Source organism: Achroia grisella, unplaced genomic scaffold (assembly GCF_030625045.1).
Source record: "Achroia grisella isolate CSIRO2021 unplaced genomic scaffold, CSIRO_AGI_Agris_v1 utg402, whole genome shotgun sequence".
In the NCBI taxonomy this organism is placed as follows: Eukaryota; Metazoa; Arthropoda; class Insecta; order Lepidoptera; family Pyralidae; genus Achroia; species Achroia grisella.
In genome coordinates, this window is record NW_026712841.1 from 554,930 (window position 1) to 569,730 (window position 14,801).

Below are 14,801 nucleotides of genomic sequence, written 5' to 3' on the forward strand. Positions count from 1 at the left end.
AATAAGACCGTATGTGACACAACTAAGTTCAGTATATATTGATAATACTAGGTCAGTGTGATTTGTAACTGTAAATTATGATACCAAATAATTTCGAGAACATAAAATGAATATATAGATAACAATACTAATGATAATATCCCTAAACAATTCCCACGGCGCTGTCTAGTCCCAAGGTAAGCAGAGATTGTGGTTTGGGTACTACATAACTAATATAATACTTAAATACATTTAAGTAAATTTTTTTATAAATACATAGAAAACATCCAGACCAACACAAACAATCATTCTCATAAAAACTAATGTTTGTACAGTACGAGGAATCGAACCCTGAAAGATTGGAAGTAAAGCAGTGTGCTAAATCGCTTGACCACCGAGGCCGTCAATATATCATTATATAAAATCAAATCAAAAGTCATTTATTCATATACGACGTTTTAGCCGCTTATAAACGTCACGTTTTTTGTATTAATATTTTTTCCCTACCGTCCATTTCAGTATACAGATTGCATGATATAAAAATGTAATCACAATAATGCCATTTTTATGGTTTAAAAATATCATTATTGTAATTAAATCTTAAACTATTTAGAAACGCACATACACTGGAGTGTATGCGCGTTTCGAAATAGTCTAGTAAATAAAATAATATAGGAAGAATACACATGTGTATGGAGGTTACGTACGTGAGGTCGGCAACGACCCTGGTGAGCAGCGAGAGAGTGGAGCGCAGCTCGTGCTGCCGCGGCCGCACGTGGCGCGCGCGCCGCACCAGCCGCGCCACCAGCCCGCTGGGCGACACCCACGTGCGGTACGTCGCCAGGAACGCCTCCTGGTACGCGAAGTCTGCGCACACACGCCGCCGTTACACATCCACAATACTCCACACCGCACGCTTACAACGAACTTCATTAACACTACTTTTAGAAAATCGATCCTAATGTTATAACATTAAAGTCGATTTTTTCAGTTTATTGCGTTAATGCAATTTAATTGTTAAGCGTGCGATTTATACAGAATGTAAGCTTGAGTACTAGTTCAGTCTGAAAATTTGTATTAAAACAAGACTCGACATTTAAGTATTAATCTCATTTAAAGGTATTTCCTTTTTCCTTTACATCCGAATTTCTTGTCAGTTCTTAGCTCAAACTACATTACGAACTGACGATAACTTAACATACATTATCAAAAATATTTTCAAAATAGTTGTCCTGTATGTAAAATATGTGAGGACACGTTTAAAAAGATAAAATAAGCGGCGACATCGACAGTATTTAATTTTTAATGCAATAATTACAATTTTCCAGAATGACTAACAGGTGAAAAGCTTTCAGTCTGTAGCTATACAGTTGGCAATCAAGATCACCCAACGATAACATCTGCCACTATCACGTGTACTACCTATGTAATGAAGTACTAAATAGAGTGATTTCTTTAAATTCTAGATTTTAAACGCATTGATATTCATATAATTATGAAGAAATGATGCATGAAGCTAAATCACGTGGGTATTTCAAAAATTTTCGAAAGAATATTATTTTACGCAGATATTATTTCTATAATTGAGCTTATAGAATTGTTGTGCCCAAGTGTTACAATTTGAAAATCTTAAATAAACTAAGATCTGCGTAAAATCATTATAAAATGTGTTTGTTTGAAATAATGGCAGCTATTGTCGATAGGGAAGTAAATCGGCTAACGTTAAAAAGATTGTAACACAGGTTCACGACTTTCTTTGAATTAAATACAGTTTACTAAAACCGAATCAATAATAAACTCTTCTAAGAACTGTGTTACAACATTTGCTAAGCGATATGGTATAAAATATAGCAAGAAATATAAACCAGTTGTAGCTAGCTATTAACAAAATAATAGATATCTTACTAAATATAATATAATATTATTAATTAAAATTGAACAAAATATCATTAGTCAAGTAATTAAAACCAAAGCTCCAAGTGCTGTGATTAGAAGCAAGCCTTTTCCAATATTCAAATGAGTACAAACGTGTTATTTTAAATACGTGAAACAACGAAGCAACATTAAAAAAAGCATCTATAGATTAGTATAAAAACCAGTTCGTTTCAGTCCCATATCATTAAATGATTGAACACTTACACTCGTCCGTTTCTGTAAAGTGAAAGCATTAAGTTCATAGGTTAGAAGCAATGGAATAAAGAATTGTTTTGGCTGAATACGTTCATTGATATATGAAATAAGACGTACAATATGAGATTCATATACAATGGTACAAATTTCTGGCTAGTTAGACATTTCCTATTTATTCATAAAAACTCCAAATATCTTCTAAACCTCAGGTAAGTTTCTAACTTTCACTAGATGAAATGGCGCACAAAATTAACAGGCTATATCATACCGAAGTCTCTCAACATTTTCAATCTTCGTCAATTTTGAATAATTGTGATTTATCGTTTAAAAAACTTAACGCTTTTTTAACACCCAATATAATTTCTTAATAAACCCATCATTGAATATTTGTTTATTCAGGTTGTTGTTACTGTATTGTAAAACAAAAAATAAGTGGTTTTAGTGGTATGTTTACAAATTATTTTGTGAGCATTCGGTTTAATTTACAATAGTACCATATATAAATAATTTTGAAAATTGTTTAATTACCATTAAAATACAAATGTTGTGAAACTTCTGCATGAAAACTCTAAACTTCTACCCAGAAATATAGACCATTTTAATGCACTGACGTATCGATGACGTATACAATAAGTATGACGAATCGATGCAATCCATGCCTATTCACCTCGAGTTACAAATGGTTGTATTATAATGAGATTTCATGACACCAAGTCAGAAAATTATAATAGTAAACAATCATATTTCCCATGCAGATGATTATTAGACCTTTACATCCCTCGATTAAGTGATAACAATGCAATTCAATGAATGGTACCTTTGGTAGCTTTAGTTGCAAGTACTATGAGTGCGTCTGGATGGCCGCCACGGACCTCCGGACCATCTTTAGCGGGTGCTTTGAGAAGCAACCAAGAACTAATATCAGTCTGTAAAATAATATCTTCAGAGTCTGTGGGCGCTGGGCTGCTATTTTGTTCAGGCGGAGCCGCTGGAGGCTCTAAACTGCTTTCGCTTTTCTATAAACAATAATAACATATATTAACTATTAGTTGCTAAGTATGAAACATCTGTATATGTATATAATGTTGTTAAGCATTTTTAACTCATTTGATGCAATAAGTATAAATTAAACTCATACATCAGGAATATTCCTTATAACGGTTTATGATGGAGTTCAATGGTGGAATGAAAGGCTAAAGTTAGAATATTTCCCTAATTATGCACTCTATCTATGATGAAATGAAAATATATTGTTAAATATACTGATATTTAACAATATATTTTTATGAAATAGTGTCACATTAATTACCTGCGAAGGTACAGGGGAGGGAGCCGGCGGTTGTATATGTTCCGGTTCATGTTCCACGGGAAATTTGACCGGCGTAGGCAAACTCACAAACGATTCATCGGAATTCTGAAATAAGGCATTTGAATTGTCCTAATTATCTGATTATGGTTGTTAATCTATTCTAATATTTTTCTAAACTTTCATATTTAATACACATTATTTTAGTTTTAATTAACCGTGTCTTAACACGAATAATTTTCGCTCTCTTGACGTTTAAACTAGGTTGCAATAGGTGTGGTCAACAGTTGACTGGAGTACAACCATGTCAATGTCGGTAGTCGCCGGCAGTTTCGTGTAGTACAAAGCGTTCAATGTGGAAGAACTATCCCACCTTCAAGCGTATATAGTCAAACAAAACTTCCGATAGCTGAAAGGGTCAAAAAAGCACATCGCAACTGTCAAAAATCAAAAACCATACAAATCTGCATTAACTATATTACCGAGAAATAATAACTATTTATAAAATTAAATCCAAATTTAAATGAGTAATGAATATTTAATACGATAAATAACCATCATACCAAAGTATTTAAGATCGACTCATCAGCAGAACTGTTATGTGACGACGGCCGTGACGACGGTCTTGGCGACGGTGGAGGCAAAAGTTCGTTACTCGAGCTTACTTGTATCTATAACAATAAAAAATATTGTTTTTTAAAAAATTGTGAAAATCAAAATAAAACCTATAAAAATATTCCATAAATTCCAATTTACCTGTTTATTTTTATTAATTTTAGGCGGTAATGCAGGTGGTTCTAGCGGTATGGAGGCAGTACTCGTCCATGTTAACATACTGTCATCTGATCCGCTAAAAAGCAAAAAAATGTGATTAGGATAATAAGACTTAACTTGTGATTTTATACTGCATATAAAAACCTGTATAATTTATCATATATATACAATTTGCTATCAAAATAGAATAAGTTTCCTTGAGTAATTTTAATGACAACTTGCGATTCAAGAAATAGTAAGTAATAGTACAACTGTTTTATGTTATGAATATAATATGTTTGTATGTTCTTTATGTTACTGATTTTGACATATAAATATATTCAGATTTCTTTATTTACAAATATAGACGGTCTTGAAAAAGTATAATAATATATTTGATAGTTAATAATCTTTTAAGTGGAGACTTAATAGTTTTAATGACTATGAGGCTGAAAAAGTTCTATGTAGGAAGAACACAATTATAGCCAGCTATAATCAGATTCGTACCTGATTGGTGGAGTGCTGAAATGCTGTACTGTGAATGACTGCGCGAGCGATCGCTGCACTTGCTGCTGACGTTGTACGGTAATGGTGCCCGCGTTTATTTGTTGACCGCTGCTTTACATTATATCGAGTTAGTATCTATCGAGAAAGGCTTCATTCACCTATTTCAGGCGCCAAGCTAATCTGGTTGACGGTTTTGTAAGCTGTGTTTACTTTGTAGGGTGATGAAGCAGTGAATTTACAAGAGGCATGACATCTTAGCCCTCCGGAATGGCATCACATGATTCTTATGGTCCACATAAGCTATGGTTACCACTTATTATCAGGTGGCCCGTCACCTAGTTTGCCATTCCAATTACACATTCCACTAAGAATATATAAATAGTTGCTTGTGAGGGACCTTCAGGTCTACTCTGGAGTCTAATCTAAATATCAATATCAACACAATCCGTTTTTTTGTACTATCATTTTAAAACGTAATTAAGCCAAAACTAAATAAATCGATAACAATGTCAGGTACTTACATTAACCTGGTAACCGGTGAATTCACTTATTAATTACGCAGCATCTAATGGGCGCGAACTCTTTTACGTAACGTAATTGCTTATAAAGATTGATAGATGAGAATATGAAAAGATTGAGTCATATATGTATATTTTTTCTTTTTTTTTATATAAATAGCACAAAGGAAAATACAAAAACATTGATACACTAAAATATACGTCTCCCGTCACCCGTTCCAAGGCGCAACATATATTTCAAGATCGTATTCATATCTACTACCCGTGCTTTTGTTTACATTTGAAGTATTTAAACGACCAGTTCGGTTAACAAATTAAGCATTAAATATTAAATTAATATAGGTAGTGTATATTAAAGAGTATATAAAGAAACGGCGCAATTATATATCGGATCGGAATTAGTTTCCAGAGTAATCCGGCTGTTCAGGTCAAGGCTACAGATTGAATATATTAATATTATAGTAACATTAATTTAATAGTCTATTTGTATTATCATAAGCATGTAAATCTCATTTAAAAAGAATGAAACCAGAATTATTGCAATAAAAACCACAATCCAAATAATATTTGTTCCTTACCAGCCTATTGTATATGTGTGAATTGAATGCCGGACCATCTCGGAAGGCGCCGCCGCATTATTCGGTGGATGACTACAATTCCCGAACATCTCCATATACGCCATTACTGTACAATCACATATTCCATGTTACAACTAAGTGCAATTATTGATTTTCTTCTACAGCAAAATTTTAGGTATATTTTATTTATTTAAGTGCAACATATATCAACTACATTGATAGTTCTAAAATATTATAATTTAAATGTCATATGACTTTTATCTTTCTATATAATTTTGCTGTAGAAGGCAAGAAACAGAGCAGCAAGTATTCAGTTAGTCAATCACTATGAGCTTAGGCAGAACGCGTGCGTAGATCGACACTATTAACGTCAAATTAACATGATACAGCATGAGCAAAATATGATTGTAATGAAGCGCTAAGTACATTCATCACAGGTGATAATAACTACAGCGCGAACAAAATTCCGTTGTTGTTAACTGATATCCAAGCGGCGTAAGCCTATTATTTACAACACACCTATGATCTTTACGCACGTAAAAAAGCAAGGTGAACGTGATAATTTAAGTACAGATTTTTTCACATACTATCAACCACAAGAAAGAGACAGTCATCAATCATCAAGAAGAAGACAAGTCATCCGTGAATCGAAATCATACAATGAGTATAATGTCAAATGTAATCTGTAATAAAAGCTATATATTTTTTACTAAAAGCGCATCGAATGATTCTCCAATTTGTCGGTATGTGGAGTGGATCCGTGAACTGTAAACTATGTGAGTATACAACTGCTGAATTAAATACACGACTCCGCTCCTAAGTTTTGAATTGGGAGACCGCATCTCATGCATCCACTCACCGCTGTATGCGACGCTTTGGAACACTGCCGCGCCGCACCGGCACAACAGACAAACATGCCGTTAAAACCCCATAGCACATTCAACTGTCTCTTTAAAACCCAGCCTTTCCAATGTACATAGAGCAGTATAGACATACAAATATACAACATTTAATACATGAATTTATCGGTACATCATTCACATAGAATTGTCCAAATGTATATAGTGATTCATTTTTGTGAAACAATTCATACACTCGGATCTATTATTCCAAATTGAAACCGGTTTAAAACATTGTAATAAGTCAAATATTCCAGGATATGCCCAATTACATATTGAACAATCAGACATAATGAATACTCATGCAAATATTGGTTAAGCTAAGAATCTGTGCAAGATAAAAATAATGAAAACTCCATTTTAGAAAAAAAATACGCATATGTTATGGACGTTGGTTTGATGCTGACATCACATGCCAATACATAATATATAAATTTGACTTGTATATATATATATATATATATATATTTATATATGACTTAATAGAATATCCATTTATTTAGTGCATTATCTAGTGCTATTTTTAAGAGCAATATTGGATCTGTGTATTACTCACTGTGTTTTTTCTTGAGAGGTAGCGGCGGCGGACGAGGCGTGTTGTGATCGGCGACAGTATGAGGTCGAGCATCACCATGCACTGTGCAAACTGGACTTTGCCTGAAAATTGTAAATATAAAGTTATTTCTAAATTCTAATTTAAACTAAATATATTATATGTAATGAATGGTGATGGGTAATATCTTCTCATAATAAAAGAGTGAATCTTGAACCAAATATGTATACATATATACAACATTTATTTCAAATCAAAAGAAGAATCAAATTTTAAGTATCATGCAAGAGATGCAGTTTAGAATAGAGACCTTTGATACTCGTTTCTTTTTGTCTACTCTGTAAAAAACAACATGAATTAAGTTTTTGGTAATGATTGACAAAAAATTTACTTTCAATTAGAATGTACAAAAAGCGTAATTAACCTTAAAGGTTTCTTTGTATTTTTTATACATAAAACAAATAATAAAAAAAAAAACAAAGTCGCTGGATGACGCCTGTCTATGCTTGTTTCTTTTAATAAAACACGCAATGTATTTTGAAATGGGTGTCACTCACAACCTAAATAGAATTTAAACAAAAAATGGTGTTACTGATTTTGATCAGAGTAAAGAAGAATTAGAGTGGTGTTGTGGCGTTATATAAATTGTAAAAATAAACGTACTAAGTCCCTAACTAACCTTGATTTACACTCCACATATATAATCATATTCTACTATTGAATTGAACTCGGTCGTATTTAAAAGATCCACTAGTTTATATGTTTTTAAAACAACTAGTAGCGCAATAGATTGCTAAATACCACAAAATAAAAGAAACAAATTGTTATTCATTGTTGCGTTATAAAAAATAACAAGGTTAAAATAAATAACCTGATTTCGACATTGGGGAAGTGTTGCTGAATGTCGGCGCGATTGATGCGCCGTGTCTTCTTGGCCGGCAGTTCGGGCGGCGTTTCGTTCTCGTCTGACGTTATGCTTGCCAATCTGCTGTAGCCAGTATTACGAAATGTGTTAATGAATTATATATACACTACGTCCTTGGGCTAGGTGAAAGTTTCTACAGAAAGCTAATTTATAATTAACAATTCACTCCAAAACCCAACGGCGTGTTAACAATACGTTTCTGTTTTCAACTAAACATAAGATGTAGTAGGAAATAGGAAACGTGTATTATTTTATTTTACATTATTATTGTTATACACAAAATTGAAATTGGTTCAGTCATTTGATTAAGACGCAAAATTTGCCTATACAGTGTAAAAAATACACTATTCAATATTTTTAAAAAGTATATTAAATATTCAAATTGTTCGGAAGGTCGCCCTCCACGCGGTCCTGCCTACAAAGCATCGTGGTTAATTCATATTGAATTCTATACCAGGGACTAAATAACCAGACTTAACACTCATTCTCGTTAGGCGGGGCACGATTTTATTACATTAATTTAAAAACATCAATACATCTTATATATAACTCACAATAAATAAACAACAAAAAACAGAATAAAAACCACCAACTTAATTAAGATCCAAGACCGAAAATAACTGATGCATAGAATAGTGCAGTTGAGAGAAATATTTTTATCTAGTGTGATAAAGCGTGATTTTAAGATGGAAGGGACACTCACTTAGAAGAGTAGTGCGTAGTTACACTGTTCATATTCATAATATTCGTGCGGCTCTCAAAGCTTTGTCGTGTGCACTTCATTTCGCTCACACAGTCTGTACTGTCAAAATGACTGCAAAAACAATAACAAGCTAGAACATCACAAAGATTCTCAATATTTCCTTTTGGATTGATAATGCTATTCACAATCGCACTAGATAAATATGTTTCATCTATTCTAAACAAAATCAGTTGTTTGTACGTAAAATAGATGAATTATTTTTATCCAGTAGTCTATAACATTTTTTTTTAATTTATAGTAAAGATTATTTATTATTTGTTGCTATTATTTGTTATTCATTATTTGACATTTCTTGTACTGTTACCAAAGGCTATATTCAAAACGATGTCTAAATTAAAATCTGTGATCATTCATTTCTCATACAATATTGATAATCTTTGTTAGAAAAGTGAATAAATAAAGATACAATGATTATGACGTTAATTGAATAGTAGCCATAACTTATAATAACAATATCCAAATATTATAAGTTTTAATCTCCCTTGGAATTAACTCTTAATCTCTCTTGGATGCAGTCGTAACAATACCACACAATAAAATTTATTCAAATTTAGTCTATTTACATCTATTGAACCCAAAACGAATGTAATCGTAAATAATGATAACATAATTTTAAAATTGCTTAACCATTATCATATTGGGTAATAATTTATTACAACAATATTCTTTTTTTTCATATAGAAGTTTATTCATTATGGCGATTATTCAATGTAACATTTGTACAGGAAAACTTTAAACACAACTAAAATAAATACTTAGTAACAAACCACTAAAGGGAATCGACACAAGACAGAAAAGGAATAATATGTGTATATACCTATCGGAATGAGTTGAGTAATGATGCGTAGAAAATGAAGATGTGAAATTCTGTTCTGTAGCGCTTTCCGCGTGACCCACGGAGACAAATCCGGACTCATTTGAGAAACTTTAAAATAAACAACACATAATGAGAATAAATTAAATTAATGTAATCATACATAATTAATATATGTTTGTGAATTGGTTGTATATTATAAAGTCTATTTTAATTTAAATGACTAATTTCAATATAAATATTATGTAACTATAGTTTACACAATAAATGTAACTAATCTCAAATATTTTCATATTTTTAAATATTCTACTTGAAAAACTATGTTATAAGTAAATATAAATATTCAACGCACATATTGGTCCGATACAAACCTAGTAAAATAGTACAAGGATTGACTTAAAATGTCTATTATACTGTGTATATCTATATGTAATAAAAGAATGAGAATGGAAAATTCAAAGCATTTCACAAGACTGAGATAAAAACAATCATTCACAATCATTCATATCAGACAGAGCATCAGCGAATAGTAGACGGGTTTAGCTAGCTTGATAAATAAAAAATAAGAGAGCATTTCAACAACATTCCGTAAAACCGGCAACGTCAGCATTTATGAAACTGCTAAAGAATAATATCTAAGTAGACGTATATCTACTCAAAACTTATAATTAATATTATAATGTATTATTCAAAATCTTTACAAATAATTGATTATGTAAAAACAATTTAATAAGTTGCTAGTGCTCCGATAAGCGTCGTTTTAATTTTATAAGAAAAAATAAATAACAAAATAATAAAGTTGTACATACATACTGGTGAACATACCGATTGTGGTTGTTGTGCGTATGAAGGTGCGCCGCGCTGAGGTGCGACTCTGAAGACTCGAGAGACGTCCGCACCTCGCCTGAACTGTTACAACTGCACAGTCCTGTGAGACCGTTTGAGTTATAATTGATACATTGATTACAAATTTCCATCATACAACATCATAGTAACGGCGATTAACTATTGAAATACAATACCTATAGCTGGATACTCGTACGAATAAAACATAAGTTCTAAAGGATGACTCACTTCACTTCACTCAGTTCACTTTTATAACTTGTCGACTTGATATCGAATCATAGAAATCGGTAAAGTAGTTTTCGAAGATTATTTAGTAAGTTTTCTTTTATTGGGTGTATAAATTCAAATACTTGGGACATCTATTGAACTCTGACCTTAGAGATGACGACGATATTGAACGAGAAAGGAGAGCGCTGGCGGTGAGGGCGTATATGATAGCGCACAGATTTGCGCGGTGTTCTAGGGATGTCAAAATCACTCTGTTTAGATCATTTTGTACATCCTTTTACACCTGCAATCTGTGGGCTACATACACCCGAAAGTCCTACAGCGGGCTTCGCGTTCAGTATAACAACGCATTCAGGGTGTTGATGGGGCTGTCGCGATTCTGCAGTGCATCAGGGATGTTCGCGGAGTACCGTGTGGATTGTTTTTATGCTACAATGCGGAAAAGATGCGCATCCCTGATGCGGAGAGTACGTGCCAGTACCAACAGCATCCTGAGCATGATTGCGGGCAGGCTGAACTGTGCGTATGTTAATCACTGCTGTACTATTTCTTAATGGAATCTACAGCGGTGATTTTTATATTGATTTTTTATATTTATATGTGAATGTATTTTAATTTATATTTTAACTTAATTTAATATTAATTTTTGATATTATTTGTATTATTATTATTTTAGTGTGTGTATTTTGTGTCTGTAGTCTGTACGTACTAACATTAATTATAAGAAATCTGTAATACTAACAAAGGGCAATTAAGCCTGATAATAAATACATTATTATTATTATTATTGTTTTTGGAAGGTGACCCAAAAAAGACTATATGGAACCTAGTTCTGTAGTGTAATAAAAAAGCACTAACCAACAATATCATTGCTCGTTGTGAACACATGGTCATGATTGTTGGAATCGTGTACATTGCGCTCTTCGTCGTTGGACACATTAAGCATAGAGTCCAGAGACCCGCTGCTGTGCGACTGGAGAGACAACCTGAAAGACCAAAAAAATAATTTAACAAAATAAATTGTAAAAAAATACAAACAAACCAAGGAAGGAATAGGCTAACAAGAGAATTATTCTCTCAATTGTAATCATAAAAATCAATACATAATCAGCCAAGATAAGTGTACGTAATATACATACAAAATGTAATTATATCACAAAAGAAATGGTGATTTAATTTGAATAATATAAATATAATAAGGCTTTAATGTACATAATAGAATAAGAGGTTGACAGAGGCATTGTTTACAGTCGATGTTAAGAAAGCGGAACGTAAGAAAGCCACGTTAAGAGGCGGGATGAATGCATCGTGGGTTACTAAGTTTACTATGAAAGTTATGTAAGTTATATATATACGCCATTAAGTATTTAATTTATGTTTCAAAATTCCACAACTGACCATGAAATTACTCAAGTATAGTACAAATACCCGTATATCTAATAGTCTTATTACTTTAAAACTAACGCAACATTTAGTTACAGTACCACAATAGAATTTCTGATTATTATATTAATGTAATCATCACAACCTTGGCCTCATTCTCTTTATTTGGAGTACTCGCAGATCACAGTATACTCTTCTTTCTTATCAACCGTCGTTCCGGTGTTAATATATTATATGTAATATATATACATAGAAATGATACTGACCTATCAACGGACAACGCTAGAAGAGAATTGTCGTTTGCAGATTTCCGCTTGGGCGGTAGAGGTGGGGCCAACTCGATTTTCCTGCAACATACCAATTAAACTCTCACTTTTAACATCAAGCCTTCCAACTAACCACTTAGAAAGTTGCCAATAAATACAGTGAAAATGTACTGACAATTCAACGACAATAATATCTGTAAATATATATACACCAATTTACCAAAAAAAAATTAACCTAAGAAATAATTTCTTTCTTAATGCTTAATAATGTTTCTGATTACATAAAAAGAAATTAACAACATCATTTAATAAAAACATAGCCGCCACGGTACAGAATTTAGAAAGAACATGAAAAATATTATATTTTGTAAAATATTTTTTATCAGTTCTTGACGCTGATTGATATAAATATAAACAAAATATAATGCTAAAATATCAAATTTCTGTGTCTCCATATACAAATACAACACTTGGATTAACAATCTAATTCATAAAATTACATTTATTGCCAAATGCCGTCAAATTCTATAACAGTATAAACAAACCCTAAACATTACATAAAGAGAGACCTTAACTACTATCTACTAACTACACTAGTAAAACCACTTTCATATATTCGTACGGTAGTAGGAAATGCTTACCGGATGGGCCGAGCGGGCTTTGGCGGCGGCGAGTCGGGTGCGTCTAGGACTGATTCCGACGAGTGAGAAGCGCGCACACCGGTTGGCTCTGGGGCACCTTCGCCCGTTAACAATGAACGCTCTTTTGGCGTCAGTGGAATATCTGCAAAATCATTATTTTAATGTTATTTCAAAGATTTCACTTCACAAAAACCTGTGTGTATTATCATCACCAAGACAAAAGTAATGCAACATCATATCAGATAAAAATTTTGACGTAAATGTAAAAATGAACGTTACTACAAAAATACAAGCGAAGTAGGAACCTCTTTTTGGCAGTTTTTCAGTCATCCGCTTGTTTGGCATTTCAATTAGATAAATAAAAAAAAATACATATTATTATAATACTTTATAGTTAAAACCTATTTTTACTACTACCTGTACACGCTCGTTCTACATACATGAGTTCATACAATGGAAGGAACTGTATGTCATAATTCGCTCTACCGATTCTGGCATATGCCAGTTATACAAATCTGGCATATACAAATAAGTATGCAATTACAGAAATTCATTTGCTTATGAGATGTGAGACAGATTCATAAAAAAACGCCATATGCAGACTTTACGATAATGCGTATAAGTTGACATAGATAGCGAACGTACTTGAACTTGTAACTTTGTAAGATAATCTCAATATTATGCATATTCGATAAGGAGAAAGTAGTGTCTAGAGGGTAAGAACATTTTATCAATAACCTTGACTTAATTAAATATATCAATTAATCGACATTGATAAAAACGCGTTTTATTGAGATGATAATGTAATGATTGTTATGTAACTATTACGTAAATTAAAACTTGATTTAAAAACAAAAATAACTGTTACATGAAACGTTATTACGGAATAAAATAAAAATAAGTATCTATGCTCATGACTGTAATTTAAAAAATGTCAGGGGCATTAGACTTAGCCGTTGCGGCCAAGAGTGATTGCAGCACTCGATATGCTCATTATTTTGGTGAGTACAGTTGAATTTAATGAGCATAGGTCTCTCATAATCATGCCACTGACCACGTAGACGTTCTCATACTAGTTCTATAATAAATTTCATTACCTGGTAATGAGTTTCTTTGTGTTGACGACCGAGGTGAGACGAGTGCTGGCCGCGGTGAGAGTGCGGGCCGTGTCATATATTGCTGAGCGAGCTTCGCTACTTCTTCTACCGCGCCGGTGACAGCTTTTACAACAGAACTAACGTGGTCGGGTGAGAGTGCTGTTGCGGAACTGTCCAATTCATCTTTTCCATCGTCAGCGCGAAAACTGAATGCTGCGATTTCATCGCACAACCGTAGCAACATAGCTAATGCAGTACACAATTTATTGACAGCGCTTGTTAGAGGTGGACACTGGCCGCTATATGGTTTTATTGCTGGAATGAATACAAAATGATAACACTTGTGTAACCCAACATAGCATACCAGGCAACGAACAAATACTACAAAATTCTAAACAAAAACAAAATTAGTTTACTAACAGTATTATTACTACTCTAAATTAACAATATTCTGTGTTTTCAAAATTAATTATTAAAACACAATAATATAATTTTACATTTAAACTTGTAAATTAATGATTCTTCAATATAGACACTAAGTGTCGCCTAAACATACAGAAACGGCATTGTTCAACGCAACAAGGTACGTAAAGGTAAATCACTGTTGTATTTGTT

The 14,801-nt window shown here is 32.8% G+C and overlaps 1 protein-coding gene across 1 annotated transcript in view; it reads right to left on the minus strand.

Moving 5' to 3' along the window:
- The window catches only part of LOC131844174 (guanine nucleotide-releasing factor 2), a gene marked incomplete at its 3' end in the record, with an annotated part of 31,273 nt that overhangs the window by 3,748 nt on the left and 12,724 nt on the right, over positions 1-14,801 (minus strand). Inside the window, exons 5-22 of the mRNA XM_059192979.1 lie at positions 14,187-14,501; positions 13,090-13,231; positions 12,449-12,529; positions 11,658-11,785; positions 10,551-10,653; positions 9,729-9,836; positions 8,852-8,962; positions 8,095-8,208; positions 7,227-7,327; positions 6,631-6,654; positions 5,772-5,877; positions 4,676-4,783; positions 4,172-4,265; positions 3,979-4,086; positions 3,419-3,523; positions 2,927-3,125; positions 2,119-2,130; positions 687-846 (exon numbers count right to left, since the gene is read on the minus strand). Coding sequence (XP_059048962.1) covers positions 687-846; positions 2,119-2,130; positions 2,927-3,125; positions 3,419-3,523; positions 3,979-4,086; positions 4,172-4,265; positions 4,676-4,783; positions 5,772-5,877; positions 6,631-6,654; positions 7,227-7,327; positions 8,095-8,208; positions 8,852-8,962; positions 9,729-9,836; positions 10,551-10,653; positions 11,658-11,785; positions 12,449-12,529; positions 13,090-13,231; positions 14,187-14,501 — 2,119 coding nt within the window. The remainder of the gene's footprint in view (positions 1-686; positions 847-2,118; positions 2,131-2,926; positions 3,126-3,418; positions 3,524-3,978; positions 4,087-4,171; positions 4,266-4,675; positions 4,784-5,771; positions 5,878-6,630; positions 6,655-7,226; positions 7,328-8,094; positions 8,209-8,851; positions 8,963-9,728; positions 9,837-10,550; positions 10,654-11,657; positions 11,786-12,448; positions 12,530-13,089; positions 13,232-14,186; positions 14,502-14,801) is intronic.